The sequence below is a fragment of the Euprymna scolopes genome, chromosome 26 (assembly GCF_053919585.1).
Source record: "Euprymna scolopes isolate OS-2025 chromosome 26, ASM5391958v1, whole genome shotgun sequence".
Classification (NCBI taxonomy): Eukaryota; Metazoa; Mollusca; class Cephalopoda; order Sepiida; family Sepiolidae; genus Euprymna; species Euprymna scolopes.
The window spans coordinates 103,449,650-103,466,578 of NC_136507.1; the positions used below are offsets into that span (position 1 = coordinate 103,449,650).

Genomic DNA, 16,929 nt, shown 5'->3' on the forward strand with positions numbered 1-16,929 from the left:
TTTGCTGCTGCTGCTATTTTCCTCACACGCTCATGTGTACTATGTTATCTTGTTTTCCCTGTAGACATCCGCCAAATGCGTATTTGTCATCGTAAATTTATATTTAAAAACCGTTAATTCTGAATTCATTCATATTTTTCTTTAAAATGTTTTTACAAGGGGATCACCACTTATTAAGGTCCATAGGCCACTCAAGGGTTAGGGTTAAAGAATGTACAGTGGCCAAAAGGACAATATCATAGTAATAATTAGAAGTGTAAAATTGGTAAACTGGATCACTTAAGAGGAACGACTCAAGAACTTGTTTGCATTGGACTTGAAGACGGTCATATTGTATTTAGCTGGAATGTTCTACATTACGGCTAATTTGTTATAAGAATATACGAAGGTCGTTCTAAAAGTAAAGTTTCCTATTGGGTTAGAGAGAAGAAGAATAGAAAGATGGGGGAGAGAGAAAGAGGGAAAGATAAATCGACGGATAACTCGTAAGGGGGATAGTAGTTTTAATCTAAAGATGTTAAACCAAACACATCATTTAACCTTTTTATTTATTTTTTTATAGTCCCGGGCAACTCCGCGTAACCCTTCTAGTTAATTATAATGGAGAGCGATCATCTTCGTTGCACATCCAAATAATCCAAATTATTAATTCTTTTCTCAAAGTTTCGAAACGTAACAGGGGTATTAATATAGGAAAAGAATCCCAAATTTTTGGCATCGGAAAATATAGGTCATGTGATAAACAAGATTACCGGTGTCGAATGAAATGGCATTGAATCAGTAAATTCGAAAATTGAAATATTGGATTTCAAGTGAAGTTAATGGTATCTACTGAATTTTTATGTCGCATTAATGGAAACATCCAAAAGTTACGAAAAACGATAAAGTAGAAAATGAATTATTAAAGACAATAGTTTTTTGAAATAATTAGAATCATAATAACTGAAGAGCGCATGTTAGCCGGGGAGGTAATTCAATTTTGAAAACTAAAAAAACTTAAGCCAATTCAAACTATAAGTTATTTACGTTGTGTTTACGTCACATGGGACAAAACAAGTATGGCGAAATTATTTTCTTCGTTGAATCGTGGAAATACATGTTTAATGTAATATTCTAGAAATATTTAACTAATTGTGGCATGACAATTAGGTAGATAACATTGCTTATTGTTGAAATTGATAAAAACATTAAGTAGTTATCGTTGTTTTTTTGTTTTATTTTTAAGAAAACTCATTTTTTTCGGCTGTCAGATTTCACGTCAATAACGAAGAACTAGTTTTATTGGGGGGGGGGGCAGTGTAAAACTGCCATTACAAAATTTTATACGTTTTGGCCATATATAAGGCAATATAGAATGATACTAAACCTTATGTCTAGAATGTTTATTACACTGTTGATCAAACTCCATTACATGATTTCGATGCTAGAAAATGTCCAGATTTGAAGTAATGGACTTTGGAAGCGTAACGTAGTCATTATGTGTCAACACTTGGGACCGACACGTTGTATGCAGACAGTCGCAAGAAAACAAAGATAAGAAAAAAATTAGACTCACTTTTTTTTTCAGTTGAAACAACAGACACGGCTTGGTCATTTGCATATGGTGGCTATCATACAGCTGCTGCTGTTGCTGCTGCTATACGCGCGTCCGTGCTCTGTTACCGAAGAAATTGAAATTCGGAAACTCTTTCTTAATTGGTGTCAAATACCTATAGACCAAAACTAATAGAAATTTAATATAATTGTATTTCAAAATTCGGGATTATACATATATAATGACCCATCTCCTAAAACCCTTAAAAACTATTTTTAAAAATGAAAATTTGAGTATTCTGTGTTATTTTATGTTTAATATTTATTGTCTGTTCTTGTTTACGGTGCTACAAGCTGGACACCTACCAAAAGATTGGAAAGAAAGCTAGGCAGCACGTACACCTGTATGCTAGGAACAGTGTTAAATATATCTTGGCAAGATCATCTCACGAAGCTGCAACTTTATGGCAATCTACCTGCCATATCTGCTAACATCAGGGAGCGACATCTACAATTTGCCGGTCACTGCCATTATAGACTTTTACACAACTGTTGTATTTTTTGTCATATAAGAACCCAGTGTAAAAATGTGCGATGAATTAACCCCAGTGTAAAAATCTGCGATGAATTAACCCCAGTGTAAAAATGTGCGATGAATTAACCCCAGTGTAAAAATGTGCGATGAATTAACTAAACCGGCCAAACAGTATTTTTTTATTAAAAATATTTTTTCATTGTTGGTGAAAAAATGGGGGAATTATGCATTTATGTTACAATACTGAAATAATAATGTTATTATTTAGAAAGCCATTCTTAACATTAGGAGGGGATGATGTTTTGTAGTTATTCTGTACTTTTAACTAACGATTTAATAATAAAAAAGATAGCATAAAACTTGAATTTAACTTTAAAATTCTATTAAAAAAAATAACTTGGCAACATAAGTGCCATGAAAATTATTTGAACTGTTTTTAAGATTTTTGAACCGTTTTATTTTTGTTATGTTTTCCCCCTTTGTTAGTTTATTTCTGTTCGACTTTTAAGATCAATAAAGTCAGAAAATTAAAAAAGATAAAAGTAACCAATTTAAAAAAAAAAACAGAAAAAATATTATTTTGTTTTTAATATAAAAAAAAAGTCGGGTCTTTCGGTTGTGGTTAAAAGACTGTACGAAAAAAAAAAAAAGAAAGAACAACGAGGAAGCTATGTTATTTAATTTGACTTCGGTCAGCTGACCTATCACGTGACTTACATTTTCCAATGTCAGAAAGAGGCCAGAAATTTGGGATCTCTTTCGTACACCAGCATTGTAACATAATATTAAATGCCTTTTTCTGTTTATAATTTATATCAATGTAAATAAAATTATGCATGTATCGATTTATATCTTATTCCACTGACCAATCAATTTTATGTCTTTGCTGAGATCAAACTTTTTATCTCTCTTTTTCAGATTAAAATTTCAAGCATCGAATGTTCAGCGACACATCTGAAGCCTCACGTGTTACGCTCATCGATTTTTGGATTAGTTGTGTCTGGTTCGAAATGTTTTATAAAATATACCAATAATGCTTTTTACTTTCATTAATAGCTTTTCTGTGGCCAAATAAAGAAAGATTCACTTCGCAGGAAAGTAATCCCGAGAAAATGGGCAATAAGAAGGATTACGGTCCCGAGCCTTTAAGTCTCAACCCGAACACGATAACTACGCGAACGTTGCACAGCGATGTATCGCCGCGCAGTAGCACGTCGGATAATTTGCTTCAATTGGAACTTGAGGATCATTACGATATTATAAAGGACCTAGGTAAGGGGACCTATGGTAAGGTCATCCTCGCTCGATGCAAAGAAACGGACACAAAAGTAGCGTTGAAAATCTTACCAAAACTGACAACTAAACAACGGGAATTTAAACGAGAGTTCAACTATAGTTACTACCTATCACCACACTACAACATTGTTGATACTTATAATGTCGTGTTTGAAACGAACACTTCTTTTATATTTGCTCAGGAATACACACCTCTTGGGGATCTGTTTGACGCCATTCCGCCACAAATTGGAATGGCCGAAAAAGATGCCAAAACTGTGATCCAGCAAGTGGCATCGGCGCTTGACTTTATGCACAGCAAAAACTTAGTTCATCGAGATATTAAACCTGAGAACATTCTCATTTTCGAACCGGATTTTTCCCGGGTAAAATTAATGGACTTCGGTATGACGAAAAAAGATGGCGTTTTGGTCCGCAAGATAAACGGAAGTATACCGTACACGCCACCGGAAATCTGCGAGGCTGTCAGGAACGAAGGGATCGTTGTTCGTGTCGAGAATGACATTTGGGCCTTGGGGGTCTTGCTTTTTTGTATGCTTACCGGAAATTTTCCTTGGGAAAACGCTGATATCGGCGACATGTACTTCAAAGAATTTGTCGTTTGGCAAAGACGGAAATCAACAAAAATCCCTTCACAGTGGCGGAAGTTTACCCCACGATTAATGCGATTCTTCCGGAAATGTCTCGACATCAAAATCGATAAACGATGTCCAGTCCGCGAAATCTTCAAATACATCAATGATCCATGGCTTGTTAACCAGCGGCGTTCGGGCACTCCGATCAGTGAGGAAGAACGTCAATTGGGCGATTCCGACTCGGACAACCCGATGGGCGAACTGACCAGCATTCTGCAGAACCACGGCATTGACACGCACGTAGACAAACACTACCGAGATAGGCGGATCTCTGAGTGGCTTTTGTCATTATGACTGGTTGCCTCTACTGCGACGAGTCGCTGTCTTACATCTCAGCCATATTCGCTCTACAAGTATATCGGCTTCTTTATAAGCGTAATGGTGCTATTTTTGACCACTGTCGGCTTCCTTTCATTCTGTGCCGAAATCACACATTCCCCATCTTAATCGCCATTTCTACCCAAAACTTTTATTTTAACACTCAAAATATTATTACTTCTGTTTTTATTGTGCCGCGGTTGTGTAATTCAATATTATAAAACTTGATTAGTGATATTTTTAATCGCTGTTAAATGAATTTCAGTAATCGATATTCATAGATAGAACAATTCGTTATAAAATATTATAAAATAATTATGGAGATTAGAAAGTAGACCTTGGGTTTACTTTCCACAGCCTCGTTTCCTTTATTTTGCCATTTAGTCCTCATATTCCATAAGCGATGTTTCTGACAAATGGGGGAAAATTTTGCTGTTTTCTGGGTTAGAATCTATCCATTATCGTTGGCTAGTTTTTGACCTTGAAAAAAAAAATTTTTTTTTAGCTCCTTATATCAAATGGCTTCATGCCTCGCCCGGAGCAATTCCCATAAAAAAAAAAATGAATCTTTTGAAATGTGTAATCCTCATCAACTTAATACAGTTTGATAATGGCGATACTTCCGATCACAAACTTGATTCATTTTTTTTACTCTGTTCGTGAACCAAAGTGTTCTTTGATCACAATAATTTTTCCCATTTAAATTAATATAAATCCAATTAACCCGTTCGCGTTCCTCAGTCTTTCATGAATCCATTCATCACCGATAATCCCGCTACATCTTCTAACACTCGAGACCTTCGCTCCGTTAACACCGTCACATCCTCAGTCACACCAGACCCGCCTTTAGCATAATGGTTTACTCTTTAAACGAATACACAGATGTTGCTGATTTCGCCGTGATTTACTATTTGACGAAATCAGAAACGCGAACGCCATCCTTATTAGTTTTATCAACTCGGCTAGGTATTTTATCCTGGACCCAAAATCAATAGAGATTAACCCATTCCTGTAATGACCTGGTCCCTGTTGATTTTGCGGTGCGAGTTTAGTTATGTGCAATTCTAGGAGGTCCACCTTCCCAGCCAGGCTTTGATTTCTCTCTTTGAGAAGGGGGTTAGTTTTATTGCTAATCGCCTGATGCGCCATCACCGGGGAATGCCGGCGGGGCTGTCCAGGCACTTTTTTTGCAGGTCAGAGTGCCCCTCCTCGAGGGCGCTGACTTCTCAATCCCACTTTCAGACCCTGGTATCACAGTTCTTGCAGTGGGAGTAGAACTAAACAACCTTATCATTTTTTTTTTGTCAACGAATCACAAACAACTCACCTGCGAACAATGTTCTCCGCAGCACGAAATCTGTTACTATTTAATTGATTCCCCCACGAAAGTAAAATGTGACAAAGGTCGTTTTTAATGTGTGTGAGGCAGGGCTTAATCAGCTCCCTAAACAGGGGGCACCCTGGAAGTAAGCAAAAAAAAATGCCTTAGTATAGAACGGTTTCTCCTCCATTGAGCAGAGACAAATTAACTTAAATGTAGCATCAGAACAAATACTACACTCTGATCTATTTGTGTCTCTAAGAAATGATAACGTGGTGAGTTTATTTATTTATCTATTTTACCCCAATGCATTGTTCGAAGGTAAAAAAAAAAATTGTTTGCAAAAGTACCTATATTTGTTGGATGAGTTGTTCGTGGTTTGTGGCATTCGTTAAGTAAGGTACCTCTGTATATTGGCAATCCGTTATTTCTTTTTTAATAGGCATTCGTCCAGAGTTTTAATATATAAAAGTCCGGCACAAAACTATATGCTTAATAACATATTAACCATGATAATTAAAATGTTTGTAGAAAATCCCGGACGGATTTAATAAAGTGAGTTACGTTTTATTCTAATTAATTAGGAAATATTATTTATTTCCTACAATACATACATACATACATACATACATACATACATATGTGTGTGTGTATATATATATGTATGTATATGTATGTATATATGTATATTCATGTGTATATATGTGTATATGTATGTGTATATATATATGTATATGTATATGTACATGCATAAATAAATATATATATATATATATATTATATATAGTAATTTATAAAATATATATGGCGATTAAGCTACACTGAATATTCTGCGTTTCATCCAACTATAGGATTCGTCAGGCTTATGCGCATAAGCCTGACGAATCCTATAGTTGGATGAAACGCAGAATATTCAGTGTAGCTTAATCGCCATATATATTTTATAAATTACTAACTAGCTCTACCTACATATTGAGCATTTTTGAAGTAAATACTTAAAGTTTACGCATAAATCTATACTTTCGTATAGTAAATTTATGTGAATAAATGAAATAGTTATATTATATATATATATATTCAACCTCAAGGCTACCAGTAATTATCACAAGAAAGTCGCTACATAAAACGTATAGTAATTGTACAAAAATACACTTGCAACAAATAAGCTATCTAAAAACATTTGGGTTTCATTCACACAAAGAAATTATCCAGACTAAATGCGTAGATTTACATTCTACAATCTATTTTTATAAGAATATTAAGTTTATGTGAACCTCTAACCAATTAAAGTTATTAGTTTCATTGCCTATATTCAGACTACTAGTGAAAGAATGGAGGAATCTTTTGAACAAAAACAAGTTCGCAACTGTTCCAGTAGATTCGTTATGCGATTGAAATAGATTCAAATGAATTGATTAGCCTTTATTTTGCCCCCCCCCCCACAAACATCTCCTTTACTCATTGGCTTCATCCTCATCCCAACTTTTATCTTTTAATAAAAGTTTTCAAAACGGTTTAATAAGAAGCACACGGCTAAAAAGGCAGTGACTCGAGTGGTAGAGGGGAAATAATTGAAAATGCAATGTTAAAGCCGAACTTTTCAAGGAACTGCATTTAATGACTCGCTATTTGAGTTGAATCTCGTAAACGCTAACATTCCTAGAAAGACGGAGATAGCCAAAGACGACATCTTTAAAAATGTTAGCAGGCCGAAAAGAGACGTATTCTATTTAATTTAAATGATGATAAACAAGAAGAAGAAGAAGAAGAAGAAGAAGAAGAAGAAGAAGAAGAAGAAGAAGAAATATATGATTATTGGCTAACAATGTTCATCTGATAAAAAGGTTGGCCGATGTATTTATCTTGTCTTGAGAAATTGATCATTATATCGTATGAATCTGAAAACTCTATTGTTGGCATTGGTTTCTCCGATATTTTTCTTAGAATTCTTTCTAGAAAGATCAAGTACTTACAGGAGTGACCACATGAAGGTTGCCAACATCCTAAGTGAAAGTGATTTTGTGGAACGAACTGGATCCGAACTTGGAACACCCAGGTTTCCAGTTCGTATCGTTAACCACTGAACTACATTCACCGTCCTTGAAGATGAAATCAGTTGCAACCTAAAAAGAAAAATAAAGAAAAATAAACAAGGACAAGCCATTTGGTGCGTTTTTTTTTGTGTTTTTTTTAACTAACAAAGTTTTTTTTTAACTAACAAAGTTCGCTGTATGTAAAAACATACAGGGTGTTCCAAAAGTCTTTGGTATATCTTGACATTGAATATCTCGAGAACTATTTAGGATATAAAAACGAAAACTTGTAATCTAAAGTTTTTCATGAAATGTTCAAAGATGTTCAATGTGAGCGCCATTGGCCACAAGACACACATTAAGCCAATTCTTGTCAAACGCGTCAATGGTTGCAACAGCTTCTGTTATTCGGGCCCTCAGCTCATACGCGTTTCTTGGAATGGGAGGTACATAGACAAGTCCTTTCGTAAATCCCCCCCCCCCCGCAAAAAAAAAAAGAAAAAAGAAAAAAAAGAGATCTGGGAGGTCAGGGCATAAGATCGTGATCATCTTGCCCAGATTATCCAATCCATCTGTCTGGCAGTGTTGTGTTCAGAAACTGTCTAACCCTGAGTCTCCAGTGTGGTGGCGACCCATCCTTTTGGAAAATGACGTCATCAGACTCTTTCTCACTCAAGCAGTCATGAGGACTTGAAATGTGCCAAAGACTTTTGGAACACTCTATTTAAAAAAGAAGTAAACTTGCTATCAAACCAAATCCATACACATACAAAAAGTTAAGGTTTTCCTTTCATTTTTTTTCACATCGACCCTCACCACATACGCGCGCACAAACAAATATACATACAATAGTTAGTCTACGATGAACTTGAAGTTTAAGAACCTCTAACACCAAAGGAAGGCAGAGACATGGACACTGAAACAACATTGTTTTTTTTAATGAATGAATTTAAATCGATGGTTTGAAGTATTTCATATTAAAGCAAGGCTACGTATTTTGTTACCATTACATATGGTTTCAAAATATGACCCTACTGAATCAAATTTCAAAATCGTATTGAGAACTTGTAGGGTTTAAATCCCTAATTGTATAGGAAAGGGTTTCATGTATGTTCTATTTTGAAGGACGCCATTTTTATACCATGTTCCCTGCTATCTTGTTTAGACTCAACGGCAGACGTGATATTTTGGTTAAGTCTAAAAATTCAGTCCACAAAGTTAAGACGCCGAAAGTGGACTCAGTTTAGCTAAAATATAGAACGGAAGTTACTAAACATAAAACGAAATATGAAACCATATGGAAATAATTTATTTCCAAAAATTATTTCAGTTTAACAATTCTTCTGCTATCATGAGACAATAAAAAATAATAATAAACTTCGATTTCAGTTTCGTAATTCAATTACCTTTATGTTTTCTGATACATTATTTATGACAAAATTATGTAATAATATTTGTGAAAGACATACTATCTAAGAATTAAAAATGTATATATTAAAGAAAACTTTATTTACAGACATGTAAAAAAAATTTTTTTTTTAAATATTTTTGTGTGAATATATTTTAAATATTAAAAAAATATTTATAGAAATGTAAAAAAAGAAAAGCTTATTATTTTTTTTTATCTTATGATTAAACAAGAAGTGTTTCCGTATGGTTTCGTATTTTGTTTCATGCTTAGTGACTTCCATATTTAGCTAAACCGAATCCACTTCCGACGTCTTAACTTTGTGTACTGAATTTTTGGATTTATCCGATTTTCTTCTTTTTTTACCTTGTTGCGTGGTAAGCTGTTGTTTTTTACTTAAAGAGGCCCTTAATTTTACAGTTCAAGCTTTAGGCTCGTTAAAACGTTGATCCGCCACAATATGCAAAAACCTCTTCATACATGATCTCTCGCTCAATTGAAACATGGGAGATTAAAACATTTCTCAATATTGATACGATTCTGCTAACGTAACGATGACAATACTAATGTCAGTGCTTGTTAGGATACAGTCGACAGGCCGATTTTTTTTAAATGTCCTCTTAAGCAAAAACAATATTACGTACTTAATTGCCATGCCGAAATAGTAATATATCCAAAAAATTACAAAAAATCATCGGGTTGAAAGTTGTTTATAGTTAAAGGTAAATTTTTTACGGAAAATTGAGTAAAATCGTATTTTTCTTAGACGCTATAAAGTAGACGGTATGAGCTTATGTAGAAGTCACAAAGACTTATTTTCTCTTGTGAATCAATGCCCCCACCCCTCTGAGCTGTTCGGCCACACACTGGCCAATCAGCTAACAGGGCGCATTGACTCAGTAGTCCCCTAGAGAACTACTTTTTGGAACTACGGAGGATCATCAGTCAGAACCGGACTTTCAGAGAATATCTCTGAAATTAATATTTTAGATTACTTGTTATGGCTGCAATATTTGTTGTCTATAGCGATCGACTTTTTTTTTAATTTTTAATTTTTTTAATTTTTAATTTTTATTTATTTATTTATTTTCTAAAAACACAACAACAGTTGTTCTACTCGATTAATTTTTGTAATTTTGGATACATTACTATTTCCGACATGAAAATTAAGTACGTAATATTGTTTTTGCTTAAAACGATATATTTTAAAAATCGATTTGTCGACTCTATCTTAAGAAGCAGCATAATGTCACATAATGGGTTTATTTGTTTATTTGAACGCCCCACAAAAGTGTGTCGTGAATCTTTTTTGGAAACGAAGGCAACAGGTATAAAGTTATTTTAATCAAATCTAGCCAATAGACAAAAAGACATGCGTATTCTTCAAAATGATAGTTGGCCAATGTGTCTAGATGACCAAATGAAGATTCACGATTAAAAAGTTGATTTCAAGGGATATTCAGGGCTGGTACGAACGAATATCACATTTAAATTTGTCACCGGCAAGTAGTTCTTATGATATTAAAACCTTCATTATCCAATGTATTCTTTATTGTTTTCACTGGTCGCGATTCTTAACATAGGGAGGGAGTGTTTGGCATTGCTTGGAGCATGCGTCAAGTGTCTTATGTAACAAGAAAAAAATGGCGTCCACTGAAAAGTATTAGATAAAACATGGCAATATGAAAATCTTAATATCATAAAAATTATTTGCCGGCGACAAATCTAAGTGTGATAATCGTTTATACTGTCCCCAAATACCTTTAGAAATCAACTTTTTAAAGGTAAGTCCTGGTTTAGTCCTCTAGGTCAAAATGACCTAATAGTTGATCATAGGCATGACGTCAGAGATAAATGTTTTGTTTATTTGTGTGTGTGTGTTTTTTATCCATTGGAGCTGAAACTGCTTGCTATTCGTATTTAGTTACGAGAATAAAAATGATGATTTTTTTTCTTTTTTAAGAAAAGAAAAAAAACTTTAAAGAAGGAAAATAACTTTAAAAATTGGTGAGAAAAATGGCAATATTCATTTTTCATCCTACAGTTAATATAAAAATATTAGAAATATTCTCAATTCTGGACAACTTTTCCGTTTAATAGGTTCAAATTCAAAAATGGCCGCCGTACAAAACTTATTTTTAAAGAATAAATTATACATTTTAAATAAAAAATAAACGTTGTAAGAATTAATTTTTTTATTTATTACATTTTTTTTTCAAAACACTTTTTTTTCTTAACTGAAGGAGAAATAAATTAGAATTTGGGGTATTTTTTATATATAAAATTACAACGCAATATTATGAAAATAAACATAAACAAATATTTATTTATTTAAAATTAATACTTCGACGAAAAGATGTCATCCTCAGAATTGTATACATTTTTCTTTTTCTCTCTTTTTTCCCCCCTCGCCATGATTGAAAAAAAAAATAGTTAGTAAGAGTCCACGTATTGTCTGTCTGCGGTTTTATTTTGAAATGCCGGAAGAATACGCTTGCCGCACGCGATATGAAAGTCAGAGTTGTTTTATGTGATGTAAGTGTTGTTTAAATTTTAAAATAAAATACGTATAAAATACGTTTATAGGCAAAATTACAACGCAATATTATGAAAATAAACAAATATTTTAAAATTTAAACAACGCTTCTATCATGGAAACCACAACTATGATTTTTATTTTTATTTATTTATTTTCAATATCTCGGTTACTGAAAGATTACCGAAATGATTCAATAAAAATAGCATTTTTTAAAAATGTGGCAGCCATGTTGGATTTGGGACTATCAAAGTAAACTTGCATTTTGTCCCTACGTAGGTATCGCTGTGTTTGTACTTAATCTGCTATAATATCCGGATTATTTTATTGGGGGGGTATTTTTTCGCAAATTCGCTAAAAAAAAAAAAAAAAGAAAAATAGCATTTTTAAATTCTGACGGCAAATAGCCCTAAAGATAACTCACTTCACGGGCAATCCTACGAGCGTGGGCTCTCTTGGCAAGTTAAGCATCCGCTGTTCTCATTTGTCTTACAATATTAAAGAAAAAGTTCGAATAATATGCATATGTTATTATGGCCAGTTTGGATTAGTCGTGAAACACAGAAACTCTCCGATTCATGAAATTGTTTATTTCAAAATTATAAACTTGATTATCTCAGGACGATTTTTTGAGGGAAAATAACAAAAACAAAATGTGATTTTATTATGATTACGCATTCTTTTTTTATCAATTTTTTTTATTACTATTTGATATTGAAATGAACATGAGACGAAAATGGTATTATTTTTCTTATTGTAATTTGCCTATTTTTTATTTGATTTATTTTTTCTGGAAACATCATTTTGAAGAGGTAAAACGATTTATTTTGAAGCAAACAAATTTTTTTTTTTAAATCAATGTTTCCAATCAAAAAAACGTGGTTCAAACGGATAAAAAATGGTTCGCTTTCTATTAATCATTTACAGGATATTCAAAAATGTTATTTCAAAAATATTTCAAAAATATTTCCAAAATATTATTTCAAACATATTTCGAAAATATTATTTCAAAAATATAAAAAGGATTTTAAAAAATATTTCAAAAATATTAGTTCAAAAATATTATTTCAAAAATATGTTAAAAATATTATTTCCAAAATATTATTTCAAAAATATGTTTAAAATATTATTTAAAAAATATCATTTAAAAATATGTTAAAAATATTATTTAAAAAATATTATTTCAAAAATATGTTAAAAATATTATTTCAAAAATATTATTTAAAAAATATTATTTCAAAAATATTATTTCAGAAATATTATTTCAGAAATATTATTTCAAAAATATTATTTCAAAAATATTATTTCAAAAATATTATTTCAAAAATATGTTAAAAATATTAGTTCGAAAATATTATTTAGAAAATATTATTTCAAAAATATTTATCAAATAGCAAGGAATGGTGGCATACATGCCATGCTATAATGTTTGCTTGGGTCTCATTTATTTTAAGGTTTACAATTATTAATGCTTCTGTATTATGATAACGAAAGAATATTGAATTTCAAGTAAAACACATTGTACCTTCGAAATTATCGTGTCGAAAATAGTAACATGTCCAAAAATTACGGAAAACGATAAGGTAGGAAAATAATTATTAATAAAAAAAACTGTTTTCAATAAAGTTTACATGCGGAATAAGATAATATCCGACATTTTGAATTACGTTTATTACGTGACCTAAGCAACAGAACTTCATTATCTCCCTCTGTCAACTAATCTCATTTTTTAGCAAGCGTAACATAATTTCGCTTGATTTTACAAATTTCTTTTTTCATTAATAATTATTTTTCTACCTTATCGTTTTTCGTAATCTTTAGATATGTTACTATTTGATAGCTAATAATTACGTAACTACCATTATTTCACTTTAAATCCAATATTTTTTGCGTTATTATAATATAGAGGCACCCAATTATTTATGATCCGTTTTACTTAATGTGAAATATCGGTTAAATTACGCCGCATCCATACACTGAGTAGTTTACATAGAAAATTGAAAGATAAGAAATCAAAATAATGAATCAATTTCAATTCTGGAGTTTAATTTCAGTTTTTCTTTTTAAACGTTTCATTCGAAAAAGGGTTACAAGCATATTTTTAAGACAATTTCGTTGAAATTCAATGCATTTTATTTATTTATTTATTTTGTAAAATAAACATTGGCGGAGACTACGAGATTGTCTCCCTCTAAAGATTCCACAATTTTTACTTTTTTTAAAAACTTTTTTCTCTGGTTAATCTCATCGATTACAGACGTTTTTTCTTGCCGGGCCTTTGGTTTTTATGAACACGACTAATTTTGCCCACATCTCTCTGAGATTAGTATTTCACCCTCTCTTTCCTCTTTTTCTTTCTTTTCTCTGAAATTCCCCCCTCTCTCTATATGTATCTTCCCCCTCTCTCTCTCTCTCTCTCTCTCTCTCTCACTCTCATCCACACACACAAACAAACATGACGGTCTTTTTCTGCTTTCGTAACTCATGTTATCGAACTAAACCAACGAAGAAAAAAACAAAGAGCATATCTTAATTCATTCTTCAGCATAAAACAGCCGATTGGTCAGTTCTACTTTATTGAGAAATTCATTTTTCTGCTATTTTCCAAAAAGAACATATTTTGTCATTTTCCCACAGTAATCTGGATTCTTGAAATAATTGTCAACACCCCGGCAACAGAGATTCTGTTACACTATAGCAGAAAAGGAAAATTGCCACTATTATATCCAGGTCAGTGTGCCCAGGTACTAATTACACTCGACATCCATCATCGAGAATGACGAACGACCTAGAAGCTACATAGTAGGGATGCCCAGTGGAACCAGACTCCGCTGCAATTGCACCCATTTACGCGCCATGCCAATTCCTGGGCAAAAAAAAAAAAAAAAAAAAAAAATGGTTGGCGCACGTATGGAAGCAGTTTCTGTATTTCTTTTATTTTCGTCTTTTGTTCAATTTTTTCAGCAGATTATTATCGAACGGGCACTAGTCTACCAGATTATAATATTATTTTAGTCAATATTTAAGTATTTGTTGGGGTGCTAAGTTTCTAATCCAACGTTCTAGTAAATCGATCACCCATTTTAGAACCACTCGACGTTTTCAGGCCAAATCTATGATATTCAGCAACTAAAACAAATATAATTTAACTTGATCTGCTTCTTTTTTCTTTTAAGAGTATAGATAACCAGGACCATTTTTATTGAGGCCGCATGGCTGACCTTAGGTTGGCCTCTATCATGAAAAGAGTGCCACTTCTACAGGTAGGAAAGTTTACAACATTCTCTACCTACTTTTGGCTCACCGTGTGTATATATATATGAGCAAACAGTTAATAGAATATGTTAAAAAACACTTTGAAATGAGTTAAAAACATATTTAATCTGAAAAGGAAACACTAGATAAATGAATAGTCCTTAATCCACGGAGTTTCCAAGAAATACTCTCCTTCTCATCAGAGAGTAGGAATTAGCAAAATGCGGGATCGGATTTTGCATGCAGAAGTATTTGATGAAACAACAAGTAAGTCAAAGATCTTACTTGAAAACAAAATAAGTTAAGCAGAGGGAATATGGTAAAGAAAAAGGTGATTACACATGAATGGATAGTCTGGTGGAAGATAAAAAATCCAGTGACGGTAAAATCCAAATGTAAAACTTCAAGAAAGTTAAAAGAATTTCCATTTGTACAAGTAAAATCCAAAGACATCCCGTAATTGGAAGAAGATGGTCCATAATAATCCAAAGGCAGAAATCCATGGAATAATTCACAAACATGTGTACAAGGAAAAAGAATAATATTAATAAAAGAAAAATAAGATGTGCTTTTCACTCTACTTCCGAGACATCTCTCTCTCTCTCTCTCTCTCTCTCTCTCTCTCTATATATATATATATATATATATATATATATATATATATATATATATATATATAGTCTTGGAAGTATATATATATATATATATATATATATATATATATAGTCTTGGAAGTATATATATATATATATATATATATATATATATATATATATATATAGCCTTGGAAGTATATATATATATATATATATATATATATATATATATATATATATATATATATATATATAGTCTTGGAAGTATATATATATATATATATATATATATATATATATATATATATAGTCTTGGAAGTTTTTTAATCTTTAAAACTATAGAAAAAAAATTTAATTTTTATATTTTTTATCATTCGTTGGAAAACTATTTAGTCAATAAGTCATTTAATCACTTGCAATCGCTGCATCAATTGCTTTCTTGAATTCACAATAGTCCTAAAGCCATTTCAGGAATCAGTTGTCTACCATGAAACTGTACATTAAATCATGGCTCCCCAGCAGTGTTGATCAAACATCACCTCCTTTCATCAAAAGATCAAAAAATTTTCCGAATACTTGATCTAGTTTCCTGCTCCAGATTAATTTGGCTAACCTATTCATGCTATCAAAAGAAAATGTCTTCCTTACCTGTGACACTCGTCCTTGTCTCCAAATTCAAAATGGATATTTTTTTTTATTTACCAGTTTGTTGTATTTATATAATTCGGATTAATCCATTATACACCTATCACGTCATACTATTATTAATACTTTATTTATATGTTGTTATATATATATATATATATATATATATATATATATATATATATATATATATATATATATATATATATATATATATATATATATATATATATATCATATTATATATATATATATAGATATATATATATATCATATTATATATATATATATAGATATATATATATATCATATTATATATATATATATAGATATATATATATATATATATATATATATATCATATTATATATATATATATAGATATATATATATATATATATATATATATATATATATCATATTATATATATATATATATATATATATATATATATATATATATATATATATATATATATATATAAATCTCGGTTGATCTCTAGCCAAGTACTCTTTGCCAGATCAAAAATCTGACCTATAAATAACATTTTTTGACACCTACACATCTCCAAACTGCCATGCCTCTAACAACGTGTCGCCTATGCAATGTAATGTGGTTAAGCATTTTCTGGCACGTCGCCTATGCAACTTTTTGTAGCAACGCCTCCTTCCAGTTACTTTTTTTTTTTTTTTTTTGCAAGCGGGTGTATTTCTTTCCGTTTTATACAGGTGACATCTTTATCATATTTTTAGTCACCGGATGTAATATCATGTTTTTTTTTAATCCCAGTGCAATTAGCAAGATCGTTTTAGCGACA

General features: G+C 31.7%; 1 protein-coding gene across 1 annotated transcript in view; it reads left to right on the plus strand.

Moving 5' to 3' along the window:
• The window catches only part of LOC145248322 (serine/threonine-protein kinase SBK1-like), a 66,271-nt gene extending 60,473 nt beyond the window's left edge, over positions 1-5,798 (plus strand). The window contains exon 3 of the mRNA XM_080110231.1: positions 2,987-5,798. Within this exon, the coding sequence (XP_079966357.1) occupies positions 3,181-4,293 (1,113 nt within the window). The 5' untranslated portion in view covers positions 2,987-3,180 and the 3' untranslated portion in view covers positions 4,294-5,798. The remainder of the gene's footprint in view (positions 1-2,986) is intronic.
• Positions 5,799-16,929: the final 11,131 nt, after the last annotated feature.